The sequence below is a fragment of the Bactrocera dorsalis genome, chromosome 3 (assembly GCF_023373825.1).
Source record: "Bactrocera dorsalis isolate Fly_Bdor chromosome 3, ASM2337382v1, whole genome shotgun sequence".
NCBI classification, from domain to species: domain Eukaryota; kingdom Metazoa; phylum Arthropoda; class Insecta; order Diptera; family Tephritidae; genus Bactrocera; species Bactrocera dorsalis.
Genome location: NC_064305.1, coordinates 56,474,847 through 56,496,026, shown reverse-complemented (window position 1 = coordinate 56,496,026; position 21,180 = coordinate 56,474,847). Strand labels below are relative to the sequence as shown.

The 21,180-nt window shown below is 36.9% G+C and overlaps 1 protein-coding gene across 4 annotated transcripts in view; it reads left to right on the top strand.

The window, feature by feature from the left end:
* The window catches only part of LOC105223053 (F-actin-uncapping protein LRRC16A), a 103,533-nt gene that overhangs the window by 49,777 nt on the left and 32,576 nt on the right, over window positions 1-21,180 (top strand). For all 4 annotated transcript variants that reach the window (XM_011200655.4, XM_049450790.1, XM_011200654.4 and 1 more), the window contains exons 2-5: window positions 1,240-1,337; window positions 16,467-16,517; window positions 16,630-16,758; window positions 16,839-16,922. In XM_011200655.4, the coding sequence (XP_011198957.2) occupies window positions 1,240-1,337; window positions 16,467-16,517; window positions 16,630-16,758; window positions 16,839-16,922 (362 nt within the window). The remainder of the gene's footprint in view (window positions 1-1,239; window positions 1,338-16,466; window positions 16,518-16,629; window positions 16,759-16,838; window positions 16,923-21,180) is intronic.

Sequence of the window (21,180 nt, the reverse complement as noted above, 5' to 3'; positions counted from 1 at the left end):
CCTATCAAATATATATTTAAATTATCAGTGTGCCGAGCCGTATCGATTTAGCCTTGTCTGCCTGTCTCTCTGTCTGTCGGTATAACTCGAACTAGTCTTTCAGCCTTTTAGATATCGGTCAGGAATTTTGCACAGGTTCCTTTCTCACCAAACAGCTGCTCATTTGTCCTCATATGGAAACCTTTTTTATTTGAGAATATTATTGTTCAAAACAAGGCTATAACATATTATTTGAATCGGACCACTAAAGCATACTCGCAAAGCTGACATTCAAGCTGACTGAATAAAATCAAGATAACGATATTTTATTCCCTTTTAAGCTATGAAAAATGCAAGGTATTATAGTTTCAGTCCAGCCGAAGTTAACGTTTTTAATTGATTTTTCATGGTACTAAATCTGGGTAAACAAGATTGGAAATGTCGAATTCGTGTTTTGAAGATGCAACCTAACCTATAATAATACTTACCACTTACCAATTGAAGGAAATCTTCCAAGACAAATAGATAGAGATTTTTGGTTTTGCGCAGAGATCGCTCTTCAAGCCAAAAATGTTTCGGTTCATGTCGCATTGGTCAATTTGCCCAAGTTTATTATTAAATATTTGCACTGTATATGGTTAGGTACCGTTTTATTTGTTGCTACACACGAAAACTACAGTGAACAGCAGTACACAGCAGAATGTGAGTAATTCAAAAGCGACGGATGCTATTAATTTATAAATATTTCACTTAAGTGGTCAGCGGAGATTTCTCCATTCTGTCATATTTACATTCATACCACACATTCGTATGTTTGTGTGGCCCACTTCTGGTTTGTTTGTCTTTACTATTATCTTATGATTGAAAATCATAACAATCACTTAACTTAGGCGCTTAAGTCTGCGTATCCGTAGCGCAGGGGCTCGGACAATTGAAAATTAGCGGGAGCTAAACAGAAAGCACAGCTGGAGCCAGGAACTGTGGCCAATTTACCATTGAATGCCGTGCGCCAAAAAGCTACTTCCGCGATTTTGAATGACATGCAATGCCTCAGCCAATAAAGCCAGACAGTTACAGTTATAGTAGGAAACAGTAAAATTGTCTGAGCTTTTGAAAGCACATTTCCTTAAGTCGAAATGCGAACTTTTATTATACGAAAGTGCATGTATGCTAATCTCTTAATTATTCCAAATTATTTTTAAGCAAATATAACATTCAACTTCGGTATTAATCAATCAATTGCACTCTTCTTATTTACAGAAAGCGTTAAATCCATACTGGGCCGTCACACAAAAATTCTGGTCAAGTATATGGTTAAATTGGAGACGAAAGGTGACAAAACCGAAAACCGTGTTTTGGTAAGTATGACCTCAATGCTAATACTCGCATTCATTAACCGCACTTCTAATATAATTTCGCTTACCCCTTCTGTTGGAACTGTCTGCTGTTTCGCGTAATGTGAAAATAGAGTTGTAACCCCTGACGCGCGACCTTGCCCGCCTTGTTTGTGTGTCGACGACACTCCCAGGCGTCGGTATTTCATTGTAGGTGTCATATTCTCTTCACTTGTCTTGCAGTTGAATGCCCACATATGCGTACATACATAACTGTATGTTTGTATGGTACGTGCTTTAAAATTACACTCATTACCCTGTAGGAAAAATCGTAATACTGAGTAACAAATTTTTCATATAATTCTTGATGTATGACTTATCAGTTTAAAGGTTAAGCTGATTTTAAAAAAATTATCAATTGAAAAAGAAAGTAAACTTTATGTAGTGATAATATATTTTTTTATTATTTTCAAACCTTGTCAATTGATAATTAAAAATTGAAAATAAGGCAACTAATCATTGAAGATAATCGTACAAGTAATTAAAGATATTGGTAATAATTACAATTTTCGATATTTTTCCATTTTGCAACCAAAGTCATCAAATTAGAACTAGCTGGTATTGCAGGTATGTGCTATAGAGGCTCGAGGTTACTGATTTGTTCGGAGATTGTACCGTTAGCTTGTAAAATTGTACATGCCAAGTTTCCAGGCAAGAACTTAATTTGATGGGTCACTTCATAACGCATTTATGTGGTATAGTTAATCGATATCGGAGGTTTCAACAAATAACCAGTTTTTGGGGGAGAAAAAGTCGTGTGCAAATTTTCAGATTTAGATCTCCAAAATTGGAGGTCTAGTTCGTGTTAAGAGGTTACATGAGTTTCCTCGGGTAAAAAACAACCTTATTCAATAATTTTTTTTTCATACAAAAAATTAAATATTTTCTTAGGATTTTTTATTGCTACAAACATACACTATTGTCAAAGAAATTCTGAAATTAAAAACAAAATATTTTAAACTCGGCCATTGCGCCCGCAAGATAACTCTTTACAGGATCATTTTTAGTGAAAACATCCGTGTTTTAGTTAAACCCTTAACTTAGAACTTGGACGAAGAAAAAAATTAAAATTGAATTTTTGGCAGACATTTTTACAAAAAATGAAAATTTCTCGCTTTTTTTTCAAATAGTTGTAACTGAAAAATAAATCTTTCGTCCAAGTCCTTAAAAATTGTATCTCAAATACCTGTGTAAAATTTCATGAAGGTTGGTTGACAAGTTCGCGAGTAATCCTGCCAACCGACTTCAAAAATACACTTTCAAGGCTGTATCTCCGAAGCTATTACTCGTACCTACATGAAAATTTAGGAGGACAATATTCTAGAGGTATTGTAGAATTTAATAAGAATAAAAAATTCGATTTTTTGAAACCCTTAAGGACAGACGAATAGAGCTAAATCAACTCAGCTCGTCACCCTGATAATTTACATATACTTACATATACTTACATATATACATTTTATTGGGCCTCTGATGCTTCCTGCTGTGTGTTACACACAGGGCACAAGAAACACTAGAATGAGTGTTTCGAGAGTAAAAAGAATGATAATATAAATTTTCACTACCAAGAAAATCTTCCAGAGAAATTGATCCTTATTGTAAATAGTCGAACATTTTTTGCTCGACTTCTTGGCAGCCACTTTAATTTCTTAAAGTATTTTATCGAATACTCTATGTAAGGGTTTTCTAATTCCTGTCTCAAAGCATCTCATTTAAAACTGAGCTGCCTTTTGGTAACAGCACCTAACACAACTGTTTTTTTATTGCTATCATTTTAGACGGATCCGTCTGCATACTGACTGAGTCTTATTTTACCTCTTAGTTTCACTATTTCTCTTGGGCTCAATTCATACACATAACATATTACTTGTATTTATGACACTTCACGCAGACAACCCACAATTAAATTGTCATTAAGATGACATAAATATGCGTTGACACATGTTGAGTTATTTGATATGTCAGTTGAAATTTTACTTGGACATTCAAACGTTAATTCTACGAGTATATGTGTATATGTGCTATACATATAATATATAGAATTGATTGTGTGTACTGTGTCATTTTTAAAAAAAAAAAACGCATAAAATTTGCAAAATCTCATCGTTCTTTATTTGAAACGTTAGATTGGTTCATGACATTTACTTTTTGAAGATAATTTCATTTAAATGTTGACCGCGGCTGCGTCTTAGGTGGTCTATTCGGAAAGTCCAATTTTGGGCAACTTTTTCGAGCATTTCGGCCGGAATAGCCCGAATTTCTTCGGAAATGTTGTCTTCCAAAGCTGGAATAGTTGCTGGCTTATTTCTGTAGACTTTAGACTTGACGTAGCCCCACAAAAAATAGTCTAAAGGCGTTAAATCGCATGATCTTGGTGGCCAACTTACGGGTCCATTTCTTGAGATGAATTGTTGTCCGAAGTTTTCCCTCAAAATGGCCATAGAATCGCGAGCTGTGTGGCATGTAGCGCCATCTTGTTGAAACCACATGTCAACCAAGTTCAGTTCTTCCATTTTTGGCAACAAAAAGTTTGTTAGCATCGAACGATAGCGATCGCCATTCACCGTAACGTTGCGTCCAACAGCATCTTTGAAAAAATACGGTCCAATGATTCCACCAGCGTACAAACCACACCAAACAGTGCATTTTTCGGGATGCATGGGCAGTTCTTGAACGGCTTCTGGTTGCTCTTCACCCCAAATGCGGCAATTTTACTTATTTACGTAGCCATTCAACCAGAAATGAGCCTCATCGCTGAACAAAATTAAAGCGCGAAACACATTTCGAACCGAACACTGATTTTGGTAATAAAATTCAATGATTTGCAAGCGTTGCTCGTTAGTAAGTCTATTCATGATGAAATGTCAAAGCATACTGAGCATCTTTCTCTTTGACACCATGTCTGAAATCCCACGTGATCTGTCATGAAAATCCTAACCTCAAAAAAATCACCCGTTATATAGAATTGATTGTGTGTACTGTGTCATGGTTACTTTGCGGAGGTGCCTATCCATCTGTGTGCTTGCGGTTAGGCGTGCAAAGAGTTGACTCGCCAAACGCGGTGACAAAATGAGTGCAGCTGCTTCAGCAGCCATTAGCTTGAACCAGAGCGGTGTAAGAAAACAAAGATATTTTTTAAATACTTGACTGTGTTAATTTTGTTTTACAATTAATTATAGCTTGTAACTTTAATTGAATGTTTGACCCATCTTTTAATCGCATCCTAAGAACAATTTATTCTTACACTCTCGAAATTGAAGCATCTAACGAATTGCTGTGGAAATAATTTAAATAGAATGTAATAGAAGAAGTTTTTGCCAGATCGTCGTGTGCCCTATCGTGAGATAAAGGCAACTATAGGCTTTAGAGGGACCAGCATACATTTAATATTGCATGGACATTCGACTGTAAAAAATATTTGTTCACGTTGGAGCCTACACAATTTGTCGATCGCTCAAAAAAAAGCTCGATTGGTCGAGGGAATTGTTAAGAAAATACGATAGGGGTGCTTCGAAACACGTCAATCGCATCGTGACAGAAGATGAATCGTGGATTTACGTGTATGAGCCCCATAATAAACAGCAGTCGACTGTGTGGTATTTCAAAATGAGTCAAATCCAACAAAAGCAGTTCACGCACGCAGCACTTCCAAGCAAATGATTGCCTGTTTTTTTCTGAAAAAAACGGACATGTCACAACCAGGCCTCTGGAACAACGCAGAACAGTAAATTCTGAGTAGTATGCAACCATTTGTATGCCAGTTGTCTTTCAAGAAATTACGGAAAACCAACTTACCATGACGATGCTACATCTGAATAAGCTGTATATGAATTCAGAACGTATGTTTTGAAGATACCTCAATCAGAGTGGCAAAAGGGCTTCGACAATTGATTCAAACGGCCGAAAAAGTATATCGATATTAATGGAGAATATTTTAAAACACAATAAAGCCATTTGCGATGATTAGAATTGTTTTTTTTTTTTTTTCTAACCCCGAAATATAATAGGCAACCTTCGGTCAAATCAAGGTTACAGTCGATTAGCCTTTCCTTATTTGTTATAATATGATTTGTTTATTTATTGAATGAGTGAAGATTTCTGAAGATAATAAGAGTTTTATTGGAAATGCGTTCAAGTTTTGATTCGTCGATTCCGACGGAATCCAAGTTACGATACCATTACAATGACAACTCCTAAACACATTAATTTCTATAGCATTTTAGAGTGGATTTCCCCCGTTTTAATAAAAGCTTTTTGTCTGCAGTCTCGAGCGACATTAACGATCACTCGAATGACTATTAAACATTGGAAAATGACCAGTGCCAGCGCCAGCGCGGCTGTTGACAGCGACACACTTGAAAAATGCTGCAGCTGTCATGGTGGAATTCGAGACTTGCGCCAATGCACCAATACAGCGCAGGCACCATGCCTGCAGACGATCACAGCCAATAAAGCGCACTCAACAGCAGAAATAACAAAGGCCCCCTGACAGGGCGCAGCCATCAGGGGAAACGGAGCAGACGAAATTCATTCAAAGCGTCACATGCGCACACATACAAACACTAGTGCATACTTATATGAACAGTGCACGGCAAACATACACATACATATATTATTGCTTTCAAAAAGCGTGTATGTTGTAATTTTATTACCCGATTGGTTACCATCTTTACCGGTTATTGGGAGCGTGCTTGCATGTCGACAGCAATTGTGTTCGGATTGCATTGCAGTGCGTCAACAACAGACAATAACCGCGTAAAAAAGACCGAGGCATATAAACAGAAAATAAATTTTTATGTAAATTAAAAACAATTATGTGATGCGTAAGTATGTGTGCAACATATTTGTTTTGCGGAAAAGTTGGCTTTTGTCATTGTCATGGACAGTCAAGTCTTTTGATCACATGAATTACATATGCATACATATAGTATACTATATACATATGTATATACATATATTTATATGAGTAACATGCATTTATTGTTCAATATTACAAAACAATAATACTGAACACCTTGTATGTTTTTAGTGTACTCAATATGATTTCTGTTGACTTTTATTGATGGGATTGAGTTTGTGTACAGTCGAACAATAGATATCGTTATAGTTAACCTAAGGGGTGAGCAAATGTCTAAAAACTTTTTAATAGAATTTATTGCATAGTTTAATTTTGATAAGTTTGGTATGCTAATGAGTCACACTTAGAACAGTTTTGATGCAATACGAAGTATCGTTACGTGGTTCATGAGAAGTAGCCATTCTTTTAAATGCCAGCGCTTTACGCGAATTTCAATAAGTTCTGCGTATTCACTATCGACACCTATTCTAGTGTCTCATATTGTGTGGCACACCAATACTTAAAGCGTTGCTTTGCTAATGCGGGTACACGAAAATGGTCCATTGTTTGCTTGGTGCCTTGTTCTTGACATATCCTGCAGTCATCTCTAGGGGTGACAACCCCTTCTTCAGGCGTGTACCGCCACCGGACTGTGACCAGGGAGTATTCCAATCACTCCTTGTCTTTCAAGAGTGAGTAGGAACTTTATGTATTTCCGACCTACCCTCTGCTGAAATATACTGTAGTAATCCGTTAACTTAAAAGGTTGCCTTATGTTGAATTTCGGACAATACTCTTACATTCCCGCACCAGCACCGTCAGCCTTTTCCGAGCCGTCAGTATAAATATTTATTGTGTTGGGTGGCATAAGCCAACTATCACTGTCTAAGTTTATTAGTGGTATCATGTAGTCGGTGTCTACTAAACCGCCAAAGTTCTATATGTCAATTATTCTGCCGCCAGTAGCCGTCCAGCCGATTTTGTCGCTCAGTTTCTAGCGTACCCTAAAACCGCCGTTGGGGTGGTATTTAGAGTCAATATTCAGTTCATCAACACTTCTCAAACCTTTGAAATGCTTACATCGGAAAAGTGTTGTTTTGTTAAAAGTAGGTGAATCACAAAGAAATGGGCTTCCATGCTACATAAGAGGTTTCGCAAAAGAGTATTCGAAGTGGTTTCTACATTGTTGTATTGTTTGTCAATTTTCAATATCATTTTCGTTTTGGAACTTCTTTGTGCGGCTTTTGATTGTAAAAAATTAATTTAGTAAATCATAAATTCGAAGAATAAGTGGAGGTTGTACCATGTTATTTAGCGAAGGTACAATCCAGGAAGTTCTGAAGTGTTTCCGAACGGTGAAAATTTATCCAGAAAACCTGTTTGATTTTAATCTGATATCGATCCAGCCTACCATCATATACATTCTGAACCTGTCGCATCTAATTTAAAGGTTACTTTACAAACAAATATTTTAATCTACCTCTTAAGACTCGTACTAGTGGTTACGCTAATTAGAATATGTCACAAATAATAAGAAAGAATTTCTCTTGAGAATAAGAAATGAAACGACTTGCATTCGTTATCGTACATAGTTTATTAATGTTTCTTCTTGCAGAAGGTCCTGCATTTGACTCGTAGCCATAGTTCTGTGGAAATTTCCAAATATTTACATAGTTTGTATTTTGCGGCCCTCCTCTACTTTAATGTTGCTTCAATATTATTGTCGCTCGAGTCGAGCATTGAATAAGAATTCGAGTGAATGAATCATTCGCATTCCCATCAGCGCCAATGTCATCAACGACAGTAGCCATTAAACTGTACTCTTATTGCTTTTTCAGCTACCTGGTTTATAATTTTACCGCAAGGGTATTTTTTCAAAGGTTAAATATTTTCCGGTTCAGTGCGCACTTGACGATTAGTGCTTGAAATTTGATTCTAACCTCTTTTTATGTATATCCATTGTGTAAGTATTTGCAGTCAAGCGAACTGCTGCGCTTTTCATCGAAATTTATTAAGCTCTTTATTGGGTGATCTGATCGGTTGATAAGCTTTGCTTTGCTTTCTTTGTTCGCTTTTTGACAAATTAATTTTTACCATAATAACTCAATAAAAGCAATGAACTAAAGATAAAATTGTAGGAAACATATTTTTTCAACGACATGTGAAATTTAAAGAAGATTAAAGATTTAAAAGCTTTCGGCACTTTATCATTTACAAGCGTTCATAAAATATTTATCTGCACGCATTCAAATGAATGAACGATACTTAATATTCAAGTGCTTTAATACGCTCGTATATCATCAATTGCTCTGTGATATGAAATCGAAGCTCTCATTTTATTTTAATGATACGTCCACTGTTGACGCGCATGTAATTTCTTCTTTTTCATTACTGGCGTTGACACCACTTACGCGATTGTCGCCGAGTTAAAACAACGCGCCAGGCCGTTCTTCTTTACGCTATTTGGCGCCAATTCGAGATACCAAGTGCAGCCAGGTACTGAATCGAAAACCTTCAAAGCTACAGTGCTCTATTCCATCCGGACAACATGAGCTAGCCACTTCATACAGCTGATCGTTCCAGCAACTGTGGTATTCGCAGTTGCAAAAGACCATACATTTTCCGCAAAACCTTCCGGAAAGAATGAGAGACTTTTAGGATTTGGTCTTTCGTCGAAAGAGGACTTTACTTTTCAGTTACCTACTCAGTCCAAAGTAGCACCTGTTGACAAGAGTTACTCTGCGTTGGATTGCAAGGCTGAAACTTTTGTTGGTGTTGATGCTGATTCCATGAAATTATCTACGACTTCAAAGTTTTGACTGTCAACAGCGACGTGCGAGCCAAGTCGCGAATGCGAATGTTTGATCACAAGACATATGTATGTCCTCTTTTCCTCGTTCACAAACAGACCCATACACCTCGCTTCCTTTTTCGTCTGGAGAAGGCAGAACTAACGGCGCAGTTCTTGAGGATCGAACAGCTCAATCGATTATGACCTAAGGGCGTACTAGAATCAGAAAATGATTTTCTCCGAATTTCGATAAAAAATGATGAAATATTGACAGATTTTATCGGGAAAAAGTTTGGTCCGATTTTGACAGTTTTTAAACTCGTGAAAGCATTATTTGTGAAAAGTTGTGTCTTGATATTTTCATTGGTACTGGATTAGTGTGTTGAAAGAATTTGATGAAATACAAAGTTGTGCTATATCTAGGCGTGGTTGTGATCCTATTTCGACCATTTCCACATTGTGATATGGAAATTGTCATTTACCGGATTTGGTTGAAATTCATAAGGTATGTTCTGTGATATACTTGTATGATAGCGCCTAAAGGTGAGCGGTGCACCGCTCTTATGAAACTCTGAAGTATCATACGGTGGTTGATTAATTGTATACAATGCGTTTTTGACTTGGAATTTGGCCACAATCGTGGCTCAATGCGATGGTGCATTAGCGGTTCTTCCGACCATTTTCGACGTATATTCTCAAGCAAACACCTCAATACGACCAAATACAATTCCTTATTAACTGTCTGTCCCCGGAACAAATTCATGGCGCTCCAATTTTTTTTTTTTGATTTGGCTTGTTTTTTTCTCCCTCCATACCGTTGATTGTTAACTTGTTTGCATGTCAAACTCGTAAACCCTCTAATTGCTCTCCATGAATGTGGGAACTGAATTCGTACTATGAAGCCTGGCAAAAGAGACCTGTCTACGGTAGTCTTTTAGAAAAAAAACTCAGCTTGCAAGGTGCGAACACGTTACATTCACAAAATATCCGCCAAAATCATTCGAAAGATGTCGAGCCCCTTGCCATCTCTCTAACACTTGCATGATGATTTTCAAGCATCATATCCATATATATGTATATAAATAATATTTTCATCAGTTAAAGAGATGATGTGAAGGTCGTCCTGAACGAGGCATGTCTTCAACGATCTCCCGACCGTCTTGGAAGGTTTTGTACCACTCGTAGGTGAATCACGGTAAGCCTTTTCTAACATTCGCAACGATTTCGCACACGAAATTTGGTGACCTACCGACTTAAACTGTAAACGAACTGGTGGACAGAACGCGCTCATATTACGAGTATATTTGGCATAGTAATTAAGAGTGTTCTACCAACTTAGCAAAATACATTTTTTTGAAATATCATTTACCCGGGGAATTTAAATTACAATTTCGGGGTACTTTTTATCATACTTTTTAATAATCTCAATCCACCTTTCATCTTATTAAGACTTAAAATTATTGAAAACTGTTTTTATTCAGAAAGATTTATTTTCTAAATATTTTTAATTAATACAAAGTCAGCCGCACGCCAACTACCTTTTAATGTTTATGCTTGCGTCCTACAGAGTCGTCCAATGACTAAACTATCTCACCAGTGAGCACAAAATTCTTTTAGCTTTTGAGCGCCGAAACCTACTTTTCTATAGAAGCAGAGCCAACGAGCTATAATCAATGAAAAATTGATTTAATTTTCAAAAATGTTGACGAAGATTACGAAGAAAATTAATAATACATATATGTATGTATAAATATGTATATACATTTTCATATAACCTTAAAAGTAACTGATAAAAATCATTAAATGCCGGTTATCCGCAATTGAAATGTTAAATGAGAAAAATTAAGTATGCCTCATGCATATGAACATGCCAAAACAAAAACACATTTTTTGGCTTGCTTTGAAAAAGCCAGTCTCGAGCGCATAAACTCATGCGGAGACGCTGATACCTTAACTTTTGGCCAGCTGCCTGCTTTGCTGGCAGACATGCGCTTGTTTTGGGCGACCAGCGGGCGCAAGATAAATTAATTTTTTTCAACTCTGTTCCATAACATGAAAAGAGCGTTTGAATTTGCAGTGATTTTTGGACTTGTAAATTTTCAGCGACTGGCAATGAAATGCGGAAGTTGTCAAACCACTGGCAGTCAGCAATTCTTGACATTTTTCACTTTGAAATGATATAATTTGTGCAAAATAAATGCACAAGGAAATATTTTCGCCTCTGATAATTTGTGCGCTTAAGCAAAAGAAAACGAAGTAAAACGAAATAAAAATAGCGGTATCGCTCTTACTTCGAGCAAATATAATTGTTTAAGTAAATGTTGGAAAAGTGAAATTTAATCAGTGGCAAGTGTAGGCGAAGCGAAAACGAAAATATAAAATTCAATTTGCGCCTGAAAGCACAGAAGCATTGTTTGTCTTCACGTTGCATGGAGCAGCATTAAGTAGAGAGACAGTAGCAGCGCTGTCGTTATGCCTCATGCATAATTTAAGGCGCAAAAGCGCTGTGAGCGACTGTTGACTGCTGTTCTGCGCGGGCCCCACTACAAAGTGTCAACATTCGTGTTCATTCAAAATTCATAAAGTTTTAAGAACGTTGCTTACAACGAGTGTTGTCCTCGCGTCGCTTGCAGTGACGAAAATGGGCAGTGCCATTGATTGTGAGGCAGGTGCTTGAAGAGACGCACGGGCAACTCACTGTCTAGCAAGTAGTTGGCTTTGACGCGCTGAAAGAACTCTTTTTCAAGCAGATAACAGCTTTCAAAATTCATTAACAACATCGACTGCAACGGAATGATGTCAAGTATGAAAGTGAACCAAATAAGATAAATAATTTTCTTCGAGTTTAGTGAATAGAATACAGCACAAGCATATGCATACATTTCAAGTATGAAAATACAAACAGTAAGAGTCTACAAACCACTTTACATTTACGAGGTTTTGTTCAGAAAGTATGGCGACACTTCTAGTTTCAAGGCTCTATTCATTCTAAATTCAAAACTTTGTTGTTGCTTACAAATATCATTGTTCGCAGCAGTTTAGAAAGAACTGAGCTTACTCATGCAATGACAGCTATAATCTCTTTGAGCAATGTCAAACAAAACGGTACTTCTAATTAAAATCAAGCACGAAGAAACAATTTTTGAAAACTCGTTGACGGTGAAATGAAGAAGTTACTTTTCCGCACAAATTTCCTTTGCAAAGTGCTTTCGATTTGCAACAACGTAAAGTAAAGTGACAGTTCATTTTAAGGTGTAGAAGAGTGCGTTGTTGTTTTCATTATTGACTCTTAATGCTTTAGTTATCCTTTGATAAGCCAAATGAACCGAAGAAAATCAAAATGTCATTACGTCGTAGGACACATGAAAACTATGCGCTCTCAATATGAGCACGACTATGCGGGATCGGATCATATATAGTTCTCACGACAGTTGGGTCTAAACCGGAAAGGACCCGAATTTTTATCCGGCCAAGAATTGTCAACTCGGCATCATGCCTCGAAATTACTTCAGGAATGTTTTCTGACACTACAACAACAACAATGAGATGTTTATTTTTAACTTTGCTGTTTAGCAATTTTTGCATCGTAGTAGTAGTAAGGTACCGAAAGTGACAGCAGCAATTGTTTACCTATTAATTAGGCTTTTAGTACACACCACACTTCTTTGTTTTATTCCTACTTAATAAGTTTAAATTCGAATTAATCTCATTACGATGAAACAAGCAGTAATAGAAAGTAAAGTGAGGTATGAAAAAACTGGAGGTGTAACTGTGACAGACATATACAAAATGATTAACAGTTAATAACAAGCTAACAGAATCACATACCCTCGAATATAAAGGGTGATTTTTTAAGAGCTTGATAACTTTTTAAAAAAAAAAAACGCATAAAATTTGCAAAATCTCATCGGTTCTTTATTTGAAACGTTAGATTGGTTCATGACATTTACTTTTTGAAGATAATTTCATTTAAATGTTGACCGCGGCTGCGTCTTAGGTGGTCCATTCGGAAAGTCCAATTTTGGGCAACTTTTTCGAGCATTTCGGCCGGAATAGCCCGAATTTCTTCGGAAATGTTGTCTTCCAAAGCTGGAATAGTTGCTGGCTTATTTCTGTAGACTTTAGACTTGACGTAGCCCCACAAAAAATAGTCTAAAGGCGTTAAATCGCATGATCTTGGTGGCCAACTTACGGGTCCATTTCTTGAGATGAATTGTTGTCCGAAGTTTTCCCTCAAAATGGCCATAGAATCGCGAGCTGTGTGGCATGTAGCGCCATCTTGTTGAAACCACATGTCAACCAAGTTCAGTTCTTCCATTTTTGGCAACAAAAAGTTTGTTAGCATCGAACGATAGCGATCGCCATTCACCGTAACGTTGCGTCCAACAGCATCTTTGAAAAAATACGGTCCAATGATTCCACCAGCGTACAAACCACACCAAACAGTGCATTTTTCGGGATGCATGGGCAGTTCTTGAACGGCTTCTGGTTGCTCTTCACCCCAAATGCGGCAATTTTGCTTATTTACGTAGCCATTCAACCAGAAATGAGCCTCATCGCTGAACAAAATTTGTCGATAAAAAACATTTCGAACCGAACACTGATTTTGGTAATAATCAAATTGATTTGCAAGTCTATTCATGATGAAACAAGCATAATAGAAAGCATACTGATCTTTGACACCATGTCTGAAATCCCACGTGATCTGTCAAATACTAATGCATGAAAATCCTAACCTCAAAAAAATCACCCGTTACTTATTTCCTTATAGGCTGCGGAGGAAACCTTGAAAAACTTAGCGGAGTTCAGGGTGCGTATAACTAAACTACAAAGTGTAGCTATGTAAGACTTATGTGTCTCGACCAAAGGTAACTGATATCTTCCTTCAGGACATGAAAAAACAGCAAGTTGTTAGCAAATCAAGCGTTAAATACTTTAATCTCTTGCTGCCGCACACACATCGCTTCAACGCCAGGAGTAGAGACATGTAAACTAAAAAGGGTTAGTCTGAGTGGCCGCATGCGTACGGTCGAATGTACAAGCATTTAATAAAATTTCAATAGTAGTAGCAGAAAATTACGCCATTAAGCAGAAAATGATTATAGGTATTGGATTTCTGCCAGAGAGGATAAAATAGTTGTTGCGTGCTATAAAATGAAATAAGTGTTGTGCCGCGCAAATGCAAGCTTTAAGTACTAATTTCCAAGGAGTTTATAAAAAGTGATTATATAATATTATTTTCGATTGTACAGTCTGTCAAGTAAGAGCGTGGTCGTGTTAATTTATAAAAAAAATTATTTTATGAAACCTTCATATTTATATATATGTACATTGTACACATTACAAACAATGAAGCAATTCGGTCAATAATATGTCCAGTCACCACCGGCGTCGATAATTGCCTGGCATCTCCGAAGCATGCTTTCTACTAATTTGACGGCGTATTCTAGTGGCAAGGAGCTCCAGATCCGACGAATTTCGTAAGACAACTGTTTCAAAGTGTATGTGCGTCTTCCACGAAGCTTCTGTTTAGTATATGCCCACACATTTTCAATAGGGTTTACATTGGGCGAATGCGACGGCTATTTGGGTTGTCAGTAAAGAGGTATTAAGTGCCGAATCCCTGCTTTGAGAAGCAGCCCCAAAGATGCACCTTTATTCCATGTTTTACGGTGCGCTGAACAAGCCTATTGATGGAAGTTGACCAGGCTCGCGTGAGGACAGAACGTGCCCATATAGAACATTCATCAGTAAAAATGACATTTTCAAAATCTCTATCCATATTCTCATGCGCCCAAGCGAGTCGCTTTGTCACAAGTTTTTCAGTCAGCAGAGGCTTCTTCATTGTGTTGCGCCATTTCAGATCATGAGTATGAAGAAGGGTTCGGATAGTTTCGTAGGATATATCTAAACTTTTTGCCATTAATTTTGCTTGTCCTTGCCGCAAGTGTTAAAGCAGGATTGCGCGAAAACAGATTCACTATTCTTTTTTTTTGTTCACTTTTCCTATCGAACCACGTTCTGGTAAATCATCGACATTTTTAGCCACTATATATCGATGTATCCACTTCTGTACAAATGCCTTCGACTTTCTCATGTATTTACCAAAAATTTGGACGCGCTCCTTACAGAGTTACAAGGATAATATGCCCTGACCCATAAAGTATATAGTACATATGTATAGTATATAAACGATCAAGCTGCGTCCGTTTGGTGTCTTTCAGTCCTTTCGTATACGTAAGTTGCCTTTTGTATTTCTGAAGTTGGCAACCCCAGTTTTACAATCACAGCTTCATCGTAAAGTTTGAGATTTTTGATGTTATATATACTCACAGTTATCAAATATTCATCTCGGCCCAAAAATGGAATTAAATTGCGAAAATTTTTTAGTGATTCGTGTGGCATGTTGAATCCAATCGCGGCCGTAAATCACTCCAAGACGAATTTCGTGGTGGTCGTCTAAAATCAGTTCTTGTTCTGGAGACTATTGATGCTGTGCGCAAACTGATATTGCAAAATCGTCATGCGACTTGTCGTGGGATCGAGATAATTAGTGGGATTAGCACACATTCATAATTGCATGAACATTTGATTGTAGAAAAAAAAATTACAGGGGATGCCACACTATTTCTGGATCGCTCAAAAGAGGCTCGTGTCGATTGGTCGAGAGAAATGTTAAAAAATACGATAACTGTGTTTTCAAAAATGTCTCTGACAACGTCTCAGGTGCCGATTTTGCCATGTCCGTCTGTCTGTATACATATATACGAATTAGTTCCTCAGTTTTTAAGATATCGTTTTGAAAATTTGCAAACGTCATTTTCTCTTCAAGAAGCTGCTCATTTGTCGGAACTGCTGATAACATATGACAATGTATCTTCACAAAAGTTGGCACAGGTTATTTTCTAGGCCAACAATGTAATCTCCGAAGAAATTGTTCAGATGGGCTTTCTATAGCATAGCTGTCATACAAACTGAATGATCGGAATCAAATGCTTGCATGGGAAACTTCCTTATTTGACGATATATATCTTCACGAAATTTGGTACGAGTTATTCAGATCGGCTCACTATTATTACCTTTATAAATAACTACGATTAAAAATTTCTTATTTCGAAAATAATCTTCATTGAAAAAATTCAAGAATACACTGCTTAAACTTTGAATGAACTTACCCTCTTAATTTTTCTTAGACATTAATTGACATTTAGCTATCAATTTGCAGCATTATTTCTAAGATCATCGTGTTCAGTAGGAAATTTAAAGAAAAATTGTTTTTTTTTTCTACGAAAAATTCAAGTTCGAAGCATCTTAGAAATATGGGTTTACCTAGTTTAGTACGTCTTAATTCGAATTCCATAACTCATTTTAAGACTTTAAGTTTTTACTGATATAAACACTTTTACAAATATGTACCATATATCGAAGCAATTAACAACGTCTCTCTCTTTCTCCTTTGTTGCAGGTTTTTACACCAGTTCGTATTTATTTGCTAATCGCAAAGGTGCCCACAAAGGTAAGCAACTGTCAAATATAATACTTTATTTTAAGTAAACTTCCCAATTAGTATTTCTAACGCCTTTCCAATGAATTTACGAGCATTTAACTTTGCTTACCGTTTACTTCAGATCGAATGTCACTTTCACTACTTGGATATACAGGCAGTGGAAAGCAAAAAGTCAACACACTTCTCAATCATCACAAATGATCGTCCGTATTCATTTGCAACGAGCTTCGATGCGGGGAGCTTCAGTGCGGTAAGTACAGCTAATAGCCGAGTTCAGCTAGAGTATACTCAATTGAAGATTGACTTTTCAATTTGCATTTTTAATTACAGAACGCTGACGTTATACTCACCGATTTGGCATCGGCAATTAAGCACATTTTCCCAACAGTTCCTCTCAAGTACATCATAAGAAAAGTAAGTAAGCTTGCATGTAGGAAACTAAGAAATAAGTTTTTGATTCTATACTTACATACATACATATGTGCACATACATATATACGTGTGAGTTGGAGCATGAAGCTTGTGGTGCCCGCTCATAAACTGTTAATTGATGTATAAAAATTAGGTCAAATGACTTTGGAGTGCCGGGTGCAAATGCTTGGAGAAATGTGCATTTATGTAAATGACAATTAGTAATTATTATGCTCGACTCAGGAGTGTGTGCAGTTGCAAGTGTTTGTGCTTCATTATTGGGAAGACAAGTACTAGAGTGATAGCGCTGTGGCTCCCTGAAAGCAATTGTGATTTGCCAATGAAGTAAGTTGAAGTTCACTCGGCAGACACTTAAAAGCCACCTTTTAACGTGGAGCAAGTCCAGTCGAAGCTGCGCATCAGCTTAAACTCGCGCCAAGCATAAATTGGAATTAGCATTTTCACTTGCTTTTTCATGCCTTCTTACACTTTCCTTTTCGCTATTATACAATGGTTATGTTTGCAAGTACGTGTGGCTGTTAAGTGCAGCATTTACATATGATGGCTTATTGGCATGTACGTGTCGGGGTTAGTGGTCGGAAATGTGCCGGTGTTACTGTCTCAAATTGTGCGTTTATCTACTTGCATGTTGCTCTATGGTTCACTGTATACGACCCAGAACTCACGGCCTATGGTATACGCAAAGCTATATCGTTTGCTTTGTAATCGTTGTCGACCTAAAGTTCTTATTGAGTTCATACCCGCTGTTTGTAACCTTTTATTAATTCGTTTGAGCGCGTGTGCAAATATTTTTCTGTTAACAAATACACATATACCCATTGCTTCATCAGCATCTCATAAAATACTCATAGTTATTTTCAACTGGTAGCAGATTGTTTGTAATTATGTTGAATTACGCAGTCGAAGATCCTTCTGGTCCAAAGTAGAACGTAAGAGGCCAATTTCTTCGTCCCAACATAGAAAGCCAATTTCCAAAATTATCTTGAGGAAAGTGAGGTGGAAACATATCGACACTTTTTGCTGACTATTTAGCTTCCGTTAGATGAAAGTTAAATCTTCTTTCGGGAGAATCGGCTGGCATCGATATTAGCTATTTCAAGAGATTTGTGGTAAGCGCAAAGTTTTTGGTATATGTATGACGGTGGTTTGATCATTATCTACGTTTTTATCCTTATATTATTCAAGTCGGATCCTCATTGATTTCCATTTCAAGTTTCAGTCTTGAAACACAACCTATGAAACATTACTATTAGTAAAAATGGAAAATATTAAAATATTTAAATTTAGCTCGATTTCGTTGCAACTAGCCGTCCACTTTTGTGGACATCCTTAGCCAAATACAAATCGAATAAGTGGCACAAAGCATTCAGTAAAGGTCGTGAAGTCATCAAAAACTTATTTCATTCGAGACGCTTATCCACTGTTGTTATTTGCGATAACCTCGGAAAAGTTAATGAAAGGGTGCTTGGAAATCGGCGTTTTGGTATTAGACAGATAACAGCGGACATATCTTATATGTATATCGTCTTAACACATTTTGGTTAAAATTTTGGATATGAAGTGTGTCAATACCAGACTCACATTAAAATATCCCAATCTTTTACAAAGACGACGTTTAGTAAAACTTGTCTCATTCGAGTCGTCCATCCAACTCTGTTAATGGTGATAACATAGAGAAACAATGCTTTAAAATAATCCAAGATGAACTCAACATGCTTGATCGATCGATGTCACACATTTTGGTTAATGTTTGAGTTAGAAAGCATGTCAATGCTAGACTCCAACCAAAAGACCTGAATCTGAAGCGACGTCGAGTACAGGTCGCCAAATAAATGCTTGACAAGGTAGAGCTGAGGACTCTACAATCGCCAAACGCATCACTACTGTTGACGAAACGTGTGCTTATGAATATAACTTCAAAACTTTCTAACAACCTAACGAATGGCGCCCCAAAAACTAATCAAAAAATCCAAATTAGTTGAAGGCACTGTGCCAATCCAGCCATGGCTTATAAAAAGTGGAAAAACTGTTGCATAGGCTCAGTAGTCTATTTTGATGGCGATAGTAAATATTGTACTAAAGTACGTAAAAATTTATGTTTTTGTCGGCCGAGCATTTGTTTGTGTCCCCTGACTTATTGGCAACGACACTTGTGCACTTTAACTGTGAGAGAAATAATGACGCAATAGATTCATATCTTATAGTTAAATACACAAACATTTAAATACATATAAAAGAAAATTAAATAATTTAATTAGTTAGAAAACTATTCAGCTTAGATAACTCGTCTATGAAAATCAGCAACCTTTTATGCGATTACATAATTATTCCAAAAAAATCTGCATGTAAAGAGCCTACTACTGTGTCGTAGGTATTTCATGTGTCTATGCCCACCTCCACTCGTTTGTTGGTCAAATATGAATATGAAGTGTGTGCCTGCACTCACAATTCAGCGCTTTGTGTTGCGAGCATGTGCAGTATGTCGAAGTTTAATTAAAGTTTAATTCAATGTTTTTTGTGTGTGAAGTTCGTCGACTTTTCACCCATTATGCTAGCATGCACATACTTACATACATATATACATATGTATATAGCTATTATATACCTAATGTCAGTTAGTCATATCTGCAAGTGTACAACTACTGAACATTATGCCGTTCAGTGGAGCACCAAGCGCATAGCAGGTCACTTTCCATATTTCGTTTTGCTTTTTCGCGTTTTTTTCAGTTCCGCTTAAAGTGGACGCTTTACTGCCTAACTCTGTTCTGTTGGCTGACTCTAATAATGAATGCATGTTTTTGTACGCTTCAAATGTTAAACACAAACACACATCTATACGTACAAATGCGGCTTCATTATTGCGTGTACCCGTGGACGCTAATGCAATGTGAGGCCTATATACATTCTGTCAAGAAAGTATCCCGAATTTATAAATAAAACGAAAATTTTTCAATCATCATCCAAATTTATTTTATTGCCTTCAAAGTAACATCAGTTTGAAGCGATTCACATGTCCCAACGCTTCTCCCAATCGTCAAAACATTTTGTTATAGGCACTTTCCGGTTGGCCTTCAACTCTCGCATCGAATTTGTTTTGATGTCTTCAATTGAGTCGAAGCGTGTTCCCCGAAGTGGATATTTCAGTGTGAAGAAAGGTAATAGTCACATAAAGCTAAATCAGGGAGATTCGGTACTTGCTCAATGATATTTGTTGAGTGTTTGGCCAAAATTTAACACAACTACGTTAAACAATTTTGTAAAATTCGACAAACGCTGCTGAGGTCGACTGACATAAACAGCTGCTGTAAACACACTGGTTGACAGATCGCGCTAATTTCTGGCATCATAATGAAGGACAGTTATACCAACCCAAAAAAAATTATTTGCCTGTCTTCCATATAGGCGGGAGATGAGAGGCGGAAATGAAGAATTCCCGATACTTTCTTGACAGAATGTACACATGCAAATGCGAGTATTTAATTTTTGACCCACATGAGAGCAATGTAAATGGCTAAGGCTTGTTACTCTTATTTGCTCATACACTTAAATCGTTGAATCTGAACCCAAATGTATTATGGAATATAAAATGAGACATTTGGAAACAAAATGACTCGTTCATATTTTTTTTCAGCACAAATCACTAACAGTATATCCTAAGATTGTCGGTGCCCCTATAAAGTATACGTATGTATATACAATACAAATTATCAGCATGACGAGCTGAGTCAATTTAGCCATGCTCCTCTGTCTGTATATTCTCGAACTAGTCCCTCAGTTTTTGAGCTATGGATATGAAATTTTTCCTACGTCTATTTCTACCCAAGAATTTTTTCGCAACCGCCGAAATCGAACCACTATAGCATATACATACTTACATAGCTGTCATACAAGCTAAACGATGAAAATCATGACCTTATATGGAAAACATTTTATTTTGACGAAATATCTTCATGGAATTCGGCATGGATTATTGTCCGAGGCAACAGTACATTCTCCGAAGAAATTGTTCGGATCGGCCCACTATAACAATTAGCTGCCATACAAAATGACCGATCAAAATCAAGTTCTTTTGTATTTTTTAAGGGTATTATAACTTCGGTCCAATTCAACTGCGGCTCACAGCCTTTAAACGTTGCTGCAATTTTGATATTTATTTCTGCTATTAAAAAGTAATTAGATTTATCTCTTTTTTGTTTCTAATTTTCTCCGCCTAAATATTAGATGGTAAGAAAATTAAGAG